Source organism: Lutjanus erythropterus, chromosome 15 (assembly GCF_056507025.1).
Source record: "Lutjanus erythropterus isolate fLutEry1 chromosome 15, fLutEry1.hap2, whole genome shotgun sequence".
NCBI lineage: Eukaryota > Metazoa > Chordata > Actinopteri > Lutjaniformes > Lutjanidae > Lutjanus > Lutjanus erythropterus.
The window spans coordinates 28721404-28738893 of NC_139331.1; the positions used below are offsets into that span (position 1 = coordinate 28721404).

The 17490-nt window shown below is 41.0% G+C and overlaps 1 protein-coding gene across 4 annotated transcripts in view; it reads right to left on the minus strand.

Annotated features, from left to right (window-relative positions):
* Positions 1–17076, minus strand: part of nhsl1b (NHS-like 1b) — a 162025-nt gene extending 144949 nt beyond the window's left edge. For 2 of the 4 annotated variants that reach the window (XM_084737983.1, XM_084737982.1), the window contains exon 1: positions 16343–17074. In XM_084737983.1, the coding sequence (XP_084594109.1) occupies positions 16343–16664 (322 nt within the window). In that variant the 5' untranslated portion in view covers positions 16665–17074. Of the gene's footprint in view, positions 1–16342 lie in introns of all 4 variants that reach the window. The other 2 variants (XM_084737979.1, XM_084737978.1) reach the window with 2 other exon arrangements.
* Between the last annotated feature and the right edge of the window lie 414 nt (positions 17077–17490).

Genomic DNA, 17490 nt, shown 5'->3' on the forward strand with positions numbered 1-17490 from the left:
AGGGCAGGGCATCGACCAAGACAGGAAATAAAGCTTTTTGAAACCGAAGATTTCCAAAACATCTAAAAAAAATTATAGTTAATCATGAAATCCCTCAATACTGTCACACCAACTATTTGATTATTGGATATTGACTGGCAAACTAAAGAATGGAGAAAGACACGCCGAAGTTTAAAGAACACTTGACCCGTCTGTCTACAGTAGAGTCCCTGAGGCGACAATAAACGGAACCGTGACACCACAGTGACATCATACCCGCCTCACAGCACCAGCGTCAACACAACAACACTGCTGACAGTTGATACACAACTGACTCACAGCTGGGACTTTTCCATCACACAACGGGGGAAACATGTTTGTCTTATGAATAAAAGTGCTCACTAGAACCATAAAGGGTTCTTTGGCTTGTCCCCACAGGAGAACCCTTTTTGGGTCCTGGTAGAGCCTTTTCTAAAGGTTCCACTTGGAACCCTTTCAAAGAGTTCTACCTAGAACCCATCCTAAAGAGTTATAAATACAACTATCTGTGAAAGGTTTCACCCAGAACGCCCCTATGACAGGTTCTACAGAGAACCCTTCTATGGTGTAATGGTTCCACCCAGAGCCCTCTCTGGGAATTCTATCCAGAACTGTTCCATTCTCCATGAAGGGTGCTAACAAGAAACAGAACCCTTTTTATATTCCAAGGGTTTTATCTAGAACACACTCAGGAGGTTCTACCAGGAACCTTTTAACATTCCACGGATGTGAACTAGAAAACACTAAAGGGGTCCTATGGAGATCCTTTTTATGTTCCAAGGGTTTCATCTAGAGCATAATCAGTGGGTTGTACCAGGAACCTTTTAATATTCTAAGGATGTCATCTAGAAACCACCAGTGGGGTTCTATTAAGATCCTTTTTATATTCCAAGTGTTTTATCTAGAACCCAGCCAGGGGGTTCTACAGAGAACCCTTTTATATTCCAAGGGCTTTCTCTTGAACACACCCAAGGGGTTCTACCAGGAACCTTTTAATATCCCAAGGATTTTATCAAGAAAACACCAAGGGGGTTCCACACAGAGCCCTTTGATATTCCAAGGGTTTTATCTAGAACACACTCAGTGGGTTCTACCAGGAACCTTTTAATATTCCAAGGATTTTATCTAGAACCCACCCAGGGGGTTCCACACAGAGCCCTTTGATATTCCAAGGGTTTTATCTAGAACACACTCAGTGGGTTCTACCAGGAACCTTTTAATATTCCAAGGATTTTATCTAGAAAACACCGAGGGGGGTCTATTGAGATCCTTTTTATATCCCAAGGGTTTCATCTAGAACCCACCCAGGGTGTTCCGTCCAGAAACTTTTTATATTATGGTCCAAAGAACCCTATACAAAAAAGTTTTTCTAATTAATTTAGCAACCCTTGAAAAGCCCCTCTTCCTCTTCTTCTTCTTTCTTCCTCCAAAGCAAACGGTCCTGTGTAGAACCTCAGCCCTTCAGGAAGAACCCTTTTGGAAACCTTATTTCTGAGAGTGTAAATCCCAGTTCAGTAAATCGATCTATTGTTTAATTTACTGAACATTTTAAACTTCTACTTGACCTCCGACTTCGACTCTCAGCCACAGAGGAGATCCGCTGGCAGAGTCCTGAGTTGCACAAAACTCATTACAGAATAAACAAACTCCACGACGTCCCTGAATATTAAACGCCGTGTCTGCTCGCCTCAGACAAAACCCCGACCACACACTTGTAACTCAGCCTGTTTATTCAGCTGACGAAATGCAAGTTGTCTAATGTTTACAAGACTAAAAATATGCCTGAAAAGAGACAACCGACAGCTGTTTCGAAAGGAATTATCTGGCAGCACAAATACAGCCACAGCTCCTCCCCAGCGCCTCGTCTTCCCACTAGTTTTTAAGAGCAAATATTCGGTTTGATCCCAAATTCAGCTGTTGCTTGTTTGGTTTAGCCTTCACAACAGATTCAGTGGAAACCCTGGGTCTCTGCGGTCTACATTTTGCAGGTGTGTAACTGATTTTTAAAGTACGATTTTCCGCCTGCTGGGATGAGACGTACGTCGTTTATGTTTCTGCAGCTTCTGAAGTGAATCGTGAGGACGGTTACAGGACGTACAGTACCACTCACGACGTGCGTTTGTGTGCGTCTGTGTTTCCATGTGTGCGTTGGATAAGTGGCACAAGTGACAGATGTGGCAGAAAATCCCTGTTTATTTTTCCTGAGGCGGTCACAGAGTCATTGTGTGTTTGTCAGTGTGTGTACAGTGTGTGTACAGGCCTTGAGTGCAGTAAAGTGCAGATGCAGGATAACAATAGCCTTTATGTTCCTGTAAGATGAGCTCCCACCTGCTGCAGGATGTCATTATGTACTGTGTGGATGAGTGTCTGTCTGTCTGTCCGTCTGTCACACGCATCACCGCTAAACTGTAATATTACACAGGATGTCTTCAATCTGATATTTCACCGCCATAAAGAAATGGTTGCTCTGTCGCTTTTTACAGGATTCCTTTCGTCCAGTCATGTCATGAAAGTCTCCAACAGGTTCACTGCAGCACTCTGTACTTACTATAACCACCCATGTCGCAGCCCCGTGACACCCTGTGCTGAATCCGTTTACACCAACTGTAAACATGGGTTTTTCCCAAGATGTTGCTTTGTGGGAAAGGGGCGTATCAATGGCAACCATACATCGGCTCCTGCCGTGCTGCAGCTTCAATGGATAACTATCATCCGGCGCTAAAGGAAAAAGGCTAAATCTGAAAATCCAGGCTTATGAGTTTATTAAAAAGGGGTTTTAAGTGGGACATTAACAGAGAAATCTGCAATATATTTACTTCTCTTGGAGTTCAAATTAATGCCGAATGTTCGCTGAATAAGAAAGTGTCTGTTTAAGAATAATACAATATCATCTATAATCTTTCAGAAGGAGTTGATGCTTGTAACGGTTAAAACTTGCAAAAAGTTAATAGAGTCTGGCAGGCAGTCACTGAACTTAGACTCCAGACTTGTTTTGATTTGCATTGACAGATACCTGACAGTTATTAACAGCTGCTCAACTCACAGTGTAGGAGTCTTCCTTGCTTCTTATTGTCAAATTACAGTTTTGCACTTGTCTTGCCCTCCTGCAGTTGTTCCTGCAGCCTGCCTGAGCTTCCACGAGTCTGGAGGGGAGGGCAACAACTCGCTTCAACCATAGACTGTATATTAAATGTTTCATTTTGTAGATAAATAGACCGTCTATGGCTCCTACTCTCTATTTTGACTGCAGTACTCATTTTTGGATGCGCCATTGTTACACACTGCTCCTTTAAGTTCGATCAAGACATGAGGCTCAGCGTGATCACATCCACACAGATGCAAACAATCTCTGTTGTAGGAACCACAGAACAGAGCTGCTTGGAAACAGCTGGGAAAAGAACAGTTGCACATCTCAGCGACGGCGTGCCCCAAACAACACAGTCCCTGTCAAACTGGCCGTAAAGATGTTGCTGCTGGTGAACATCAGCCAGTGATTTTAATCAGGTCATCGTTAATTAGCTGGCAATCATGAGGCGACATCATCTAAACACAAAATGCATCACATGCAACAATGATGATCTGATCATTCTGCATCTTGAAATGATTTAAACAGCTATCAATTTAGCTCCACACTGGTGGTGACGGCCTTTTGATCTTTCGATACACAATAAATCATACTTTCATCGTCTCTGTGATATGAACACGCACGATAAACACATTGCATAAGACTGCCTGAAAGGCAATGAATAAGAAAAAATATTTTATTGACATGAATTGAATACATGTGCTACACATTCACACCATTGGCCAATCAGATGAGGAGCCTCAGCCAGCTGTCAGCTTCCCACTGATTAAGTTGTGTCTATTTGTTGGTGACTGCCAGCTAAGCTAGCAAGATGACTGAGAGAGGACAGTGAGGAAAATGTGCTGAAAAAGCACTTTAGCACTTCTTCCATCCGGATATATTTTGAATTGAGGAGAGACAACGCGTTATAAACACAGGCACACTGTAAAACTGAAAGCTAAAATTAACTTTTGTTTAGAGGTTCTACTAACCTAAAAATGTTGAGTGCCAGCAGAACTTTCTTTCATTTGTGTTGAGGGAAAAATTCCCTAAAAAGGTCCCTAAAACACAATTAATTTAAAATATTTTAAAATCCTATTTTGTTTAACGCTATATTGAGTTCACTGAAAATGAAAAAAGGTTGTTTTTTTTTTTTCATTTCTGCTAAGTGCAATGAAAGGGGAGAATTAAAATTTTGAGCTGCAATTACTGAAAATATTCGAGTTGGATTAATTATTTATTTTAATTTAACTCTAATCAAAGAGTACATGTGACACCAACAAATACTTAAGCTCAGATAACCTCAGACTCTTTCTGAACTAAAGCAAGTTGTGGCAACTGACTGGCTCATTTTTTTGAGTACTGCAGACTTTACACCGTACTGTGTAAAAAATGCCGAACAGTTGAGATCATCATTGCAATATTGAACATCACAGATTTTCCTCATATCATGGAGGCCTGCTGCCTGAGACCTGAAAGGCACATACAGGCTGTGACATACATTATACTCATATACAGTATATTGTGTCGCCTCTCATTCTCATACTGCACCACTTTATCTACAAGCAGTTGCCAACTACAGCTGTCCTGTACTTAGCCCTCATGGCCTCCCTGTAATTTCGACAATGACAAACAGTAAGAAAACAATGGACACAGACAACATCTGTGCAGTTTCCTTTGTGTATTGACTGGTTCTGATCAGATATCTGTGGGCTAGTTCATATTCTTCCAGACATTAACTTAATTTTACATAGGAAACTGGGCTACTGCGAGCTAGGGCTGCACAATTAATCAAAACTTTATCCTAATTGCAATACGGCTTTCTGCAACTTTCAAATCACATGAGGTGCAATATTTGTTAAAGGCAAAATGTGTGTCAAAAAACTTAAAGTGATGAATGTCGTGAAGCAGATCCTGCAGACTTAAAAAATCTTTCTCAATCAAACTAGGAATAATGATGTAAAAATGATCAGTACGCCGAATATTGCATCATATCATAACTGCAATATCAGTCAAAATAATCACAATTAGTTTAGCCCTGCTGCAAGCTATGATTATACATTAATTGGAGTATTACTTCAGTCTGGCTATTCAGTCTCATGGGGCTGTAATAGTTGTGTAATTATAGTATACTGATTGAGTACACATGCAAGAAGGACAAGGTTCATGAATAATCTTCAGACCACCTTAACATATAAGGAGAACTGTGTCTGATAATCATGAATATCAAACACGTTTAAAAGAGAGAACATGATAATAAATGCATAGATGGAGGAAGAATAAAAAGGCAGAAAGAAAGATAAAAAAGAAATGTATGAAGTGAGACAAAAACATACATTATAAGAGAGACAAAAGAGAGAGAGAAAGATAAACGGTGCACCGGGGTCTTGTCTTTGTTGTGGTCAGCGTGGCAGTATGGGGGCTGACATCAAAGTGCAGACGATGGACAGAGATGAGAGAGGAAAGGTCTGGAAGCCATATGAAACAACAGGAAGAGAGAACGGCAGAGAAATATAGGACAGGCGGTAAGAGAGAGGGGAGAGAGGAAGAGGCTTTAAAACAGAGGAAGCAGGGAGGGAAAGCCGAGGCAGAAAGCGAGAGTGACTTGACAATGGAATACGCTGAAACATCAAGTCACATCTGTGTGCAGGCTCAGTCGCACGCGCTCCACACGAGCTGCGACATCAGATCAGAACATACAACCTCTCTGAAGGCATATTTGGTTATTTTTAATTTGTCGAGTCAAGAGTGGGGGAACAAAGTCATCGAGTGCAGGCTCATCTGTTCTCTGCTGTCAGTTTGGTTCTTGTTTGGCTCTCCAGAGGAAACACAACTGGACCCGAACATCTGGCTGTTGGTGATATTTTTTTTTTCTGTAAAACAATAGTGTGAAATCTGGACCATGACCTCGACTTGAACTCTGCAACTGCGTTCTTCTATTAAACCATTCTTCAATATGCACAGAAATTAAAACAAATCTGCTCTACTGCAGCCAAAGTAAAATCCACATGCAAATACATACAAATTAGGGCCGTCGCTAATACTATTTTAAGGGCTTCAAAGCTTCAGTGAGAATTACGAGTGAAGCTTCCACACAACACAAATCAGACTTTTCTCAAACTTATTTACTTATACTTTACTATATAAGTCTAATGGGTGGGAATCACATGGAAAAAAAACAGAAAAAAGAAAAAAGATGTGTTCGTGAGGATACGCGTGCATCTGCAAATGTACTCGTACCCATCCAGGACATGGAGGGGTGTCCCGCTCCGTCTCTGGATCCTCCCTCCTCCAAGCAGAGGTCACCGCAGCGGGAATTAAATCTTGCTCATCTCCCCGCTGGCTGGTTAAACCCTGGATTACATTGCAACTGCCAACTTGCCAACCTCCCAAGCCCTGCATCTGGCTCCTCTGTGTGTGTGAACGTGGCACGTGAGTGTGTCTGTGGACAAGCCACGATTAAATCTTGACACAGACTTTTGACTGCGTGTGGTAAGCCATGTTGGAGCGACGCACGACCGATTCAAGGTCGTGTTATTGGACGAGAATTTTAGGAAGCAGGAAGAGATCAGACAAGGACATCTGTTTTTTCCTTGGTTACAAGAAGGGCTGGGTATAATCTAAAAATATCACAATACCAGTACCTTTTTTTTTTTTTAAGATTATTTTTTGAGGCATTTTTACCTTTATTTGATTGGACAGCCGATGACAAGGAAAAAAAAGATCCATTGCTACCTGCACTGGATCACTGGACTTGACTGGAGAAGTTTCTATTGTGTTGTTCTGTTCTATTTATTAGCAGTTATCAATAACAACAATGGCTAAATTTAATTGTCATGTTTAATCTAGGCCTGCAATGTCTACAAAATGTCAGAAAGTAGTAAAAAAAATGTCCATCCTAGTCCAGATCCAGGTGACATCTTTAAATCTCAGTCAGTCTAAAACTCAAAGATATTCAGATTAATATGATAATAAACAAATAAAAGCAGATCATCACCATGAAAACATCATTTTCTGCCACTTGCATGAAAAATTAGTTCAATGCAAACTCAATTGCAAAGTTGGGCAGGTGAGCTGTATGATTTACTAGAACAACAAGGTATAGACTATCCTTACTGTTGGGCCGACCAGCCGTTGTTCAAGCAGTAAGACTCCATGATATTTCCAGCACTTTATATATTATCTAAGTAAATCAGAGGCTTCCCATGACTTTCTTTTGCTCAGAAAATACTCTGCGCATAACTAGCCATGAAATAAAGGCATGAACTAACCATGAAATGTAAAAAAGAGATGCGCATGGCAAGAAATCACTGATAAAATAAATTAGATACCACTAAGTGATTTGATATTCACTGGCTTCCAAGCAATCCACACAGGCTTCACACCACCGTTCAAACCAGGGCTTAAACACAGGCAGCCCCCCCCCCCACACACACACACACACACACACAACCCTAAATTTAGCCAGTGTCTTATTAACTTCCCAGTGTCATACATACAAATTAAGTTTTACTCAATGGAAGACAGCTGTAGGACAGCAGCTGGAGTCGGGACATGACATGTGATGATCAACACGCATCTTATGGTAGCGCTGACAGACTGCTGAGGGAAGAACATGCATGTGTGTATAAATACACAAAGACAAATACAGAGAGAGGTTTAAGAACAACACTCGCATTCATCAGTCGGCTCTCCCTCTTTCTCCCTCGCATTGTCACTCCCTAACACGCCTCTCTGCCCTATAGCCAGGGCTGCGTCCACATCCTGAACCATCTGCGTGGAGGCGTGAGAGAGGGCGCCTGCATGTACACACACACACACACACACACACACACACACACACACACACACACACACACACACACACATTCACACAGACCAAATCAGACGCAGTTCAATAGCGATATCCTTCCACTTCTTGGAAATGCTGCAGCACTTTCCCACTCTTTTTCACTATTTTTCTCTCTTTTTTTTCCCTCCTCCCGACCCGTCTCTTTTGTTCCTCATGGGACCAGGTCGACCTCTAGAACCAGGCCAGGCTCCTTTAGCTGGAGGGAACCCTGTGGGAACTGACTTGTGGATTCTGGCGGCGTAATGACTGCTCTCCATCGATGAATGGAGGGGACCATGGCAGGCCTGAGTGAATAGTGACTAGGGGGAATTGAGGTGGGATAAATTAGGGGCTGCATGTGTGGCAAACAGGAAAGGAAGGTGGCTAAAGAACGATAAACAGCAATTAGCTTATCTAGGCATGACTGGGCGTTGTTATTCTTTGTCATGTGATCGGGGGCACGACTTGGATCTCGTCCACGCAGTTTAGTTTCACTGTCGTTATCGTCATTATCGGGCAGCGCTGTTTATGCACAAACACTCATGGCCCGTGTGGTGTCAGCCTGAGCCAAAACGTCCATCAGCACACATGCCAATTAAGTGCGTTTATGCCCACACACACACACACACACACACAGGTCCTTGAGAAGCACTTCAACATGACAACACACACTAAACATGATAGCATGCTGCAGATGAAAGATTACTGGGCAAAGATATACATCTATAAATAACTGAGGGATGTGGTGAGGAATGCAGTTTGCATGTGTGTCTATGAGAGGAAGATTGACTGCAGACATTAGCAGGACAGCTGGAAACATGTGTCCAGTCCAGGTTGTTTCTTCTTGCTCAGTGTGTGTGTGTGTGTGTGTGTGTGTGTGTCTTTTTCAGATCCCCGCAGCAGCAGGCAGCAAGTGGGCATCAAGATATCTGACAGGGAGGCCCTAAGTCTCTTCTAACTCCAATTAACCTTCACCAGTTCGACCTACTTTCAACATTAAAATAGCAAACTCCCCATTCAACCCAGTGCTATATTTGGCAGAGGAGACTTAGTGTTCAACACACTTCGCTTAAAAATCAAAGTTGCGACATGTCAGCGGGTGAAGCTCCATTAAAGGCCCTTTAAACTGTAATTTTTCTTTGACTGGATATGAGTTAGAGCTGTCGCCTCTTCACTGGCAAATGGAGGGCAAGGAACAATCACAAAACCTGTTCCTTATTGTCACTATAACGCCCTGATGAACTGCCATCCATTACCAGTGCGTTGGACAATCAGTGTTTGTTTCATTTTCATTACGTTTTACTTTATTGCTGTTGAATTTCTGGAGGATTCATTAATCGATTAATTGCTGTTAAGAATTCAACCAATGAAAAATGGACTACAATACTGATAACAATACTTAATCATTTAGGAATGGCAGTAATTGCGGCGCCCCTGTAGAGCATGTGCCCCACATACTGAGGCTATTAGCCACCAGATTGACTACTGCCTGTGGCCCTTTGCTGCGTGTCATCCCCCATCTCTCTACCTCCTTTCCTGTCTTCACTTCCACTGTTTCTATCAAATAAAGGCAAAAAAGCCCAAAAAATAATCTTTAAAAAGAAATGGCAGTAATTGCAACAAAAAAAACACAAGAAAAAATTGAAAATGAGAAAAAAAAGTAGGAGAAAACCTTATTAATCAATTCTATTTTTGGTTAGGGAAATGCAAAAACTTTGCAACCCCAGTAACCAGTCAAAAATAAATAAAAATAAATACATAAATAAATTCTAATTCTTTTCTTCTTTAAGGTCATGTGGCAAAATCTGCCTATAATGTTGCCCCACTCTTTTGTATTTAGTGTTTTGCTATTTTCAAAACATAAGAGTTCCAACAACAGATGACGCAAATCTATTTTCTGTCTATTTACACTGCAGCTCTATGATTCAAACAGGCATTCACTACACAGTCTGACAGATCTCAAAACTGATATTGTGTCTTACATAGACTGGGGCCAAGATCCACTTCACACAGTCTGACATGCAGTGATCATAAATTATTCAGGATCCTAATTCATTTTCACTGCTATGGACACAATACCAGGGTCACCCAGAGTTCACATGAAAGCTATTTAAGTTATAGTATCTGTTATCAACATTTCCTGTCTGTTCAATATGTTTTATTTATAAATTTTTAACTATAAGCTTTCTCATCTGAGCTGCAAACCAGCTCCCACAATCCTCTTTTCATATACACAGACATCATGATGTTGCCATGGATGCACCCTGGGACTGAACACTCTGCACTCTTGTTTTTCACTTCCAGTGTGTTTGTCTGAGTTGAACTGTCGTGTCATTGTCCCAGTCATCTTTAAGTTATTAATAAGATCAGGGTGTGGCGGTAGCGATCTACTAGCCAGCCCTGGCTGAACTGACCCTTGTTGGCCTACGGCAGAAATCCAAGCCGGCCGAACGAGACTTTGTTTAAACTCTTGACTCTGGAGTGTCAGGTGTTCCCCTCCGAGGCCGGAGAGAACGACCTCTGACCTGCTGACCTGTACTTCAGCACACATGGATTAGCAGTGGCATGAGACAAAACAGACACACACACAGAGGAAGATCCCAGCACTTTGCATATCATGTCCCTGTTCAAACTGCCCTGATGGTTACTTTGACTGCGTAGGCAGGCAAACAGCGAGATCAGACACCACACACACACACAGAGACACACACACACAGTCACTGCTACGCCCTTCCCTCAGTGTTAGTCCCCCTGTATATTGGGGCCCCTCTTTTTGCCCCTCACCAGTAACATGATCCACCTCCGACCTGAGGTTAGAGTAGAAATCCTGACCCACAGTAGATGAAGACAACAGAGTGAGCAGCGATCACTGTGAAATACTTACATGCAAATTACAAGATGATAGAACAGGGGGTTTATATATATCAGCAAATTAAATGTAAAACTTTTTTTTTCCCATCACCAATTTTGCAAAATAACTAAACATCAAATGTGGAAACAAAGGAACATTCCTAAAACTTCAATAGACCCTTCCAAAAAAGTTGATGCGGTCAGCAACTAAAGGTGTTTTAGCCACTTAAAAAGAAAGTGTATGCTATATTCAGAATATTTTCACCACTTTATTTTGCCATCAGACAGCCTTTTTTGACAGGAATCTGCCATTATATAACCCAAATATGACTCTTTTCAAACCAACCAAACTCCATAGGTGAAATCAGTAATTTTACCTGGCAAAAAATGAAGGGTGTTTGTCTCAATCAGTTAGTTTTTTTATGTTACTTTGTGACTTTGGTGAATTCAAACTATCTTTTTGTAACACCAAACTCACCTAAGGACACAAACAAACTAACTGATCACGGCAGCAGTAGACCATTAACCCCTGTGTTCTACAGGGTAAAATGACTGATTTTGTCTATGGAGATTGGTTAGTTTGGAGAGAGTGACATTTGCCTTATATAATTGCAGTTTCCTGTCAGAAAAGGCTGTCTGACGGCAAAGTGAAGCGGTGAAGCTATTTAAAATATATCTTACACTTAAACTGATCGATTTTTTTCAATCAATCATTTTACCTCACAGCACACAGGAGTCGCTGGTCTACCGCTGCCTCGCTCTGTTACTTGGTTTGTGTTACTGTGTGACTCAAAAGACATTAAAAGGTTACTTCAGATTCAACAAATTCACACAGTAACACTAACTAACTGATCAAGGCAGTGGTAGACCAGTAATTCTGGAGTTTTATTTCACCTACGGAGTTTGGTTGGTTTAGAGACAGCTATGTTTGGCTGACATAACAGCATTTTAAGTGGCTAAAATATCTTTTCCTGCAGACCTTGTCCACAGCATTGCCCTCTCTGTTTCTCCTAACTAGAGATGCGCCTGCAGGTAATACTTGGATTACACTCCATATTATATAATCCAAACTATCCCTTTAAAACTACAAGAAACAGTGAGGTGTGTTTATTAGAACAATATAAAACAGTGAGTAAGAGGAGGCTGCAAACACTACTACACGTCAATGGATGCATTGTTTCTGCATTACACATTAATTTTCATTCAAATACCCATTCAAAACTTCTCCGCCAGCTGTTCTGTATGATGAAATATTCAAATCCATCACTCCCTTCCTTCCTGGAGTTCTGCTGGAGGGCTTCACGGGACACAGACAGGTGTTTGTTTGTGTGGAAAGAGTTAGAGTCATGAATCTGAATCCACCGCTTCTGTGTACATCCAGCGCTGCTGGCCTTGGGGCTACGTGGGAGCTGGCAGCCACCTATCGCTAAGTAACACACCGCATTCCAGTCAAGTCTCTCACACCTCTGCTGAATGACTGAGTGTATGGACTAAAAGGAACTCCCAGGCTGCCCCACCTAGTAGGACTGCATCCAAACTTCAACAGGTATAGATAAAACAAGCGGTCGTGCAGTGCCACGCGATAACACGGGGGATTAGTTAAACGTCTGGTAGCTGTCATGTAGCGGGTACCCCCTAAACACACAGCTTCATGGACTATCAGGCTGCGTGTGCGTGTGTGCGCATGTTCAACCCATTGCTCATCGCACATCACATTTGCTTGTGTCTGGGAACTGTCTGCCCGGCTTATCATTTCCCTGCAACCAGTTTTTGAATCTGTGTGTGTGTGTGTGTGTGTTTGCGCGACAGAGAGAGTGAGTCACAGTCGGACCCAACACAGGGAGAAAAGATAGGAAGGACAGTAAAAAGGAAACAAAAGCTAATGACTCAACTTAAATCCTCCTCCTGTTCAGAGGAATTTGGGTTCGTCTTCTCAATCCTACTTTGCAACATATTTCAGAAGCAAATTCAATAAACAAAGAAGCCATACAGGGAATGAATGGGAAACATGATCCCTTAACTACTGTGTTTATAATCAGGACCACATAACAACCTATTAAACAGGAAGCAGTGGTATAAAGTAGCAGATATGTACTCACACAAAGGCTCTACAACAGGCTTGGGTGCAGACAGTATGTACGTTTGTGACAAACGTCTCACAGGTTAGTTAAAGGCATAATATGCAACATTTTCCTTAAAAACAATGTATAGATTCATAATAAAAAATAAGCATTAACATAATCCCCTTCAATCAGCCTGAGTTAGTCATTATTTAGCTGTGCAGGATTCTTTGCCAACCTAAAACGTCTATATTTGACATTCTGGGATTGTGACACAGCAGTAATATATCTTTCTGGTGCGTTTACTAACAGACAAGTCCTGCTGATTCTACTGATTATGCTTATGAGTAAATGTCATGTGTGCCGAATGTGTTTGCAGATCGAAGCAAATCAAAAAAGAGTTTTAGTGATTCTGTAAGCAAAGTTTTTACTGTGAAAAAATATGGTCCAACCATAAAACTCCTGCTTTCAGAATGGAGTTTGGTGTGTGTCAGTGAGCCCTATTGAAAGACCGCAGGGAGCAAAGGGTATTTTAACTTTGGAGGGACAATATGTAACAAGTGAGCGTCAAAAAATGAGTCCTGGAGTCCAAACAGCGAGTTGGAGCCACAGACGATATATTAAATGGGTTGAAAACTACAGTTGAAGTGAGTTGTTTCTTTCTCCTCCCCAGACTCGAGGAAGCTCAGACATGCTGCAGGAGTGCAAGACCACACTTTAATTAATTTGACAATAACAGACGACAAATCCTACAGTATAAGTTGATCAGCTGTTTATAACTGTCCATTGTCTGTCAGTGTAAAGTTTAGCCTGTTATCCTGAACACAAAAGCCCACTGCTCTGACATTTCAGCAACTGCCAAACTCCATTAACATATTGCTCAATTTAACCGTTACAAACATCTACTCCTTCTTAAAGATTATTGATGATTTCTTACGACTCATAAACAGACACTAACTTACTCAGCAAACATTCTGCATCAATTTGAACTCTAACTAACGTGAAACCTGTGATTAAAAACACTTACTCTGGCGTGGAATGGAAATTTCAAAGGAGAACAACACAGCATGGCAAGTATTTCGACTTTGCATGTTTCTGATGACATATCAAGCTCATTTTATGATTTATTACAGAAAATATATTAGAGATTTCTCCTTTAATACTTAACATAAATTGAGCTGCACTTCCTTCTAATAATGAACCTTGTAAACTGTATAAAGTAACATAGGAACTGGGGATAAAACAGACATGTTTTCTCATTTTTCTCATTCTCGGCTCATGGTATAAAGTTGTGTAATAAGTACAAACAGCAATCAAAAATGACCAAAACGTTGGTCCTTACTTGCTCTGTGTTATTTCATTTTAATTCAGTATAACTGCTTTCTGTTTATCTTGCAGAGACACAGCTTGTTTACATTGTTTGTAGGGACACTGACAAAATCCAATAAAAATTTAACTTTAAAAAGCAGAATGACCAAAAAGACCACTGTTCACCCAGAGTTTTAATAAGATCTGTGCTCTTACAGTTCTGTATCAGAGCAGACAAAATGACAGGCCTATCTATCAATCAATCTTTTTGAGCTGGCACAGTCGCCATATCATGACTCAAAGTCTGAGTTAATATCTAACCGCGCTGTGTGTGTGTGTGTGTGCGTGTGCGTGTGTGTGCATGTGTGTGTGTAAAGGAGGTAGCTCTACCAGGGTAGCAAAACAAATCACAAAACAACTTAAGTTATCACAGGCTGCAGCAAAGGAAATTGATTTTCCATTTATCTTTCAGTTGACCAACTGAATGAAACAACAGGAAGAAATGGGTCTGCAAGCCCCCCTGTGATCTCTGCGTCCTTTGAAGACCCAAACACAGATGGTCAGTGCGTTGAGACAGATCCATCACTTCTGACAGGACTCAACGCCCGACGCAACTTATTAACACAAGTCCGAATCGTGATAAACAAAGCCATGTGTCCAGCAGACACCCGTCACTCTGGTCACTCTTTACAACAGACTAAATGTGACAGTCACCTTGGACCTGACCACCATCTCTCCACACACACCAAAGACTGTGTTGTTATGACAACAGGGCTGCAACTAACTATAATTTGCATTTTCGACAAATCTCTTAGCTGTTTGGTCTAAAAAATGTCAGAAAATTGTGAAAAATGTTGATCAGTGTCTCCCAAAGCCCAAGGTGATGTCCTCAAATATCTTGTTTTGTCCAAAACTCTATGATATTCAGTTTAGAGCTGCAACTGATTATTAGTCAGTTATCAAATGAATCGCCAACACTTCTGACGATCAATTAATTGGTTTAAGTAATTTTTTAAGAAAGAGAAGTCACAATTCTCTCATTCCAGCTTCTTAAATGTGATTATTTTCTGGTTTCTTTACTTCTTTATGACATTAAACTGAATATCTTTGGGTTCTGGACAAAACAGGACTTTTGAGAACATCATCTTGGGCTTTGGGAAACACTGATCAACATTTTTAACCATTTCATGGACCAAACAACTAATTGATTGATCAAGACGATAACTGACAGATCAGTTGACAATGAAAATAATCATTAGTTGCAGCCCTAATTCAGTTTACTGTCACTGAGAGCTAAAGAAACCAGACAATAATCTCATCTATGAAGCGGAAATCAGACAACATAGACATTTATTCTTAAAGGATGACTCAAAAAACAATTAATCAGTTATCAAAATAGGTGATTAATTTCATTGTTGACAACTTATGACTGCAGCTCTATATGACGGAGCAGCAGAAGTGCAAAGGAAAAACACATTTACAGATGCAAATACATTCAAAGTTAATCATGTCAAAATGAAAATGTACTTATATTTCTATTTCTATGCAGAATTAATGCACATCATTTTGCAGTGAGACATTATATTTCACTACATGTCTGTGGGTTTTTATTAGAAGTTTACAGTGAGGCTGCAATTATGTGATTATTTAAGTATTTTCTTGTTAAAGTTATTAGTTGTTGGCCCATAAAATGTCAGAAAATTATGGAAAATATTGATTGGAGTTTCCAAAAGTGTGTAATTTTGTCCAAAACCTAAAGATATTGAGTGTACTGTCACAGATGTATAAAGAAACCAGAAAATACTCACATTTAAGAAGAAGAAATCATAGAATTTGGACTTTTCTTTAGAAAAAGTGACTCAAAACGATTGTTCAATTGCCAAATTAATTGACAATTAATTTCACAGCTGACAGCTAATCAATTAATTGCCAAAGTCAGACTTGAGTGATGATGGAAAACTTATATTTATATTTATATCTGGAATTAATGCACATCATTTTGTGGTGGGAAATCATAGTACACAGGTGTCATAGATGTACATTCATAATATAGGCTACAAATGACATGCCTGTGGGTCCTCATTAGAAGTTTATAGAGACTCCTGTGGTTTTCCATCAATTTTACTGTTGATATGGGGCCAGAAATGTAGATAAACCATCTGTAAGACTTCAGACTCTCACACCACATGTCAGCTGCGGTGCAAAACTTACGGATTTTGATCTTCTTGGGATCAAACTTGCGGATTTCCCCCTGCAGACCGAGCAGCCGCCCCTGAATCCTGCAGGACCTCCTGAACACCATCCCTGCCTCCATCTCGATGCCCAGAAAGATGTCGCTGGCATGTCGAGAAAGGTCCGAGAGTTGGTGAATTATGTTGGTCAGCGTGTGACAGCCGACCTCGTCCAGAGACGAGAACAAGACGGGTTTTTTCAGTCTGCGTCTCCCGTTTTCCTCCACCGGTGTCCAGCAGCCATCCCTCGCCGACAGCCTGCTCACACGGCGCGGCTCGATGCTCCTCTGACGAAAGGGCATTTTTATTTCACACCAATAACTCCAGCACGGACCGAAAACTGTTCACACGCAAAAAAAAAAACACTCTCGGTTTAAAACAAATCCAAGACGCACCGCTTTCCTGTGGCTGCTCTTATTTGCGAGGCTGAATAATCCTTCAATCCCGCCATATTTTTGTTTTTCAAAGCATGGGACTTTGTGCCGCTGTACACTGGAGACGTTGCCTCCCAAAGTCTATTCAAATTCAACTACACGGAGTGCAGGCTGGGGAGAAAAGAGAAAAAAAAAACACAAGGAAAAGTAGGGAAAAGTACAAATAAAAACCCGGAGAATACTACAACCACCTGTAGCGACTGGAACCGGAGCCACACATGCGGAGGAGGGTTTACCTGCCTCCCTCCGAAGTCAGTACAGAGGTCTGATGGAAAACCTGGCTTGGATCGCTTCCAACTGGAGCCGGAGGGACTGTGGCTGCCACAAACTGAGAAGTTAGAAGAAATCACAGTGGGAAGCTCAAATTTTTTTTATTCACGCTATGGACCACTATGTAGTGATAGAAGAAGAATTAAGATCTTTATTTGAATGAAAGTGGGAATACTACAGTCTATAAAGTCAAGAAAAAGTCTGGAATTCAAAATGGCACCTGTGGACAAAAGCGGTAGTGTTTCACCTGCCATAACCACAGAATATAAGGTCAAACATTTAGTTCCAGAGAAAAATCTCCTCCTGCTTCTTTTTATATGGCCATTAAAAATTTCTTCAGTTCTCCCAACCCATGAATGCACCTCTAAAACAACCAATATCTGTTTTTAGATAGCTTTTTTTTTTTTTTTTAGATTTTTTTTTT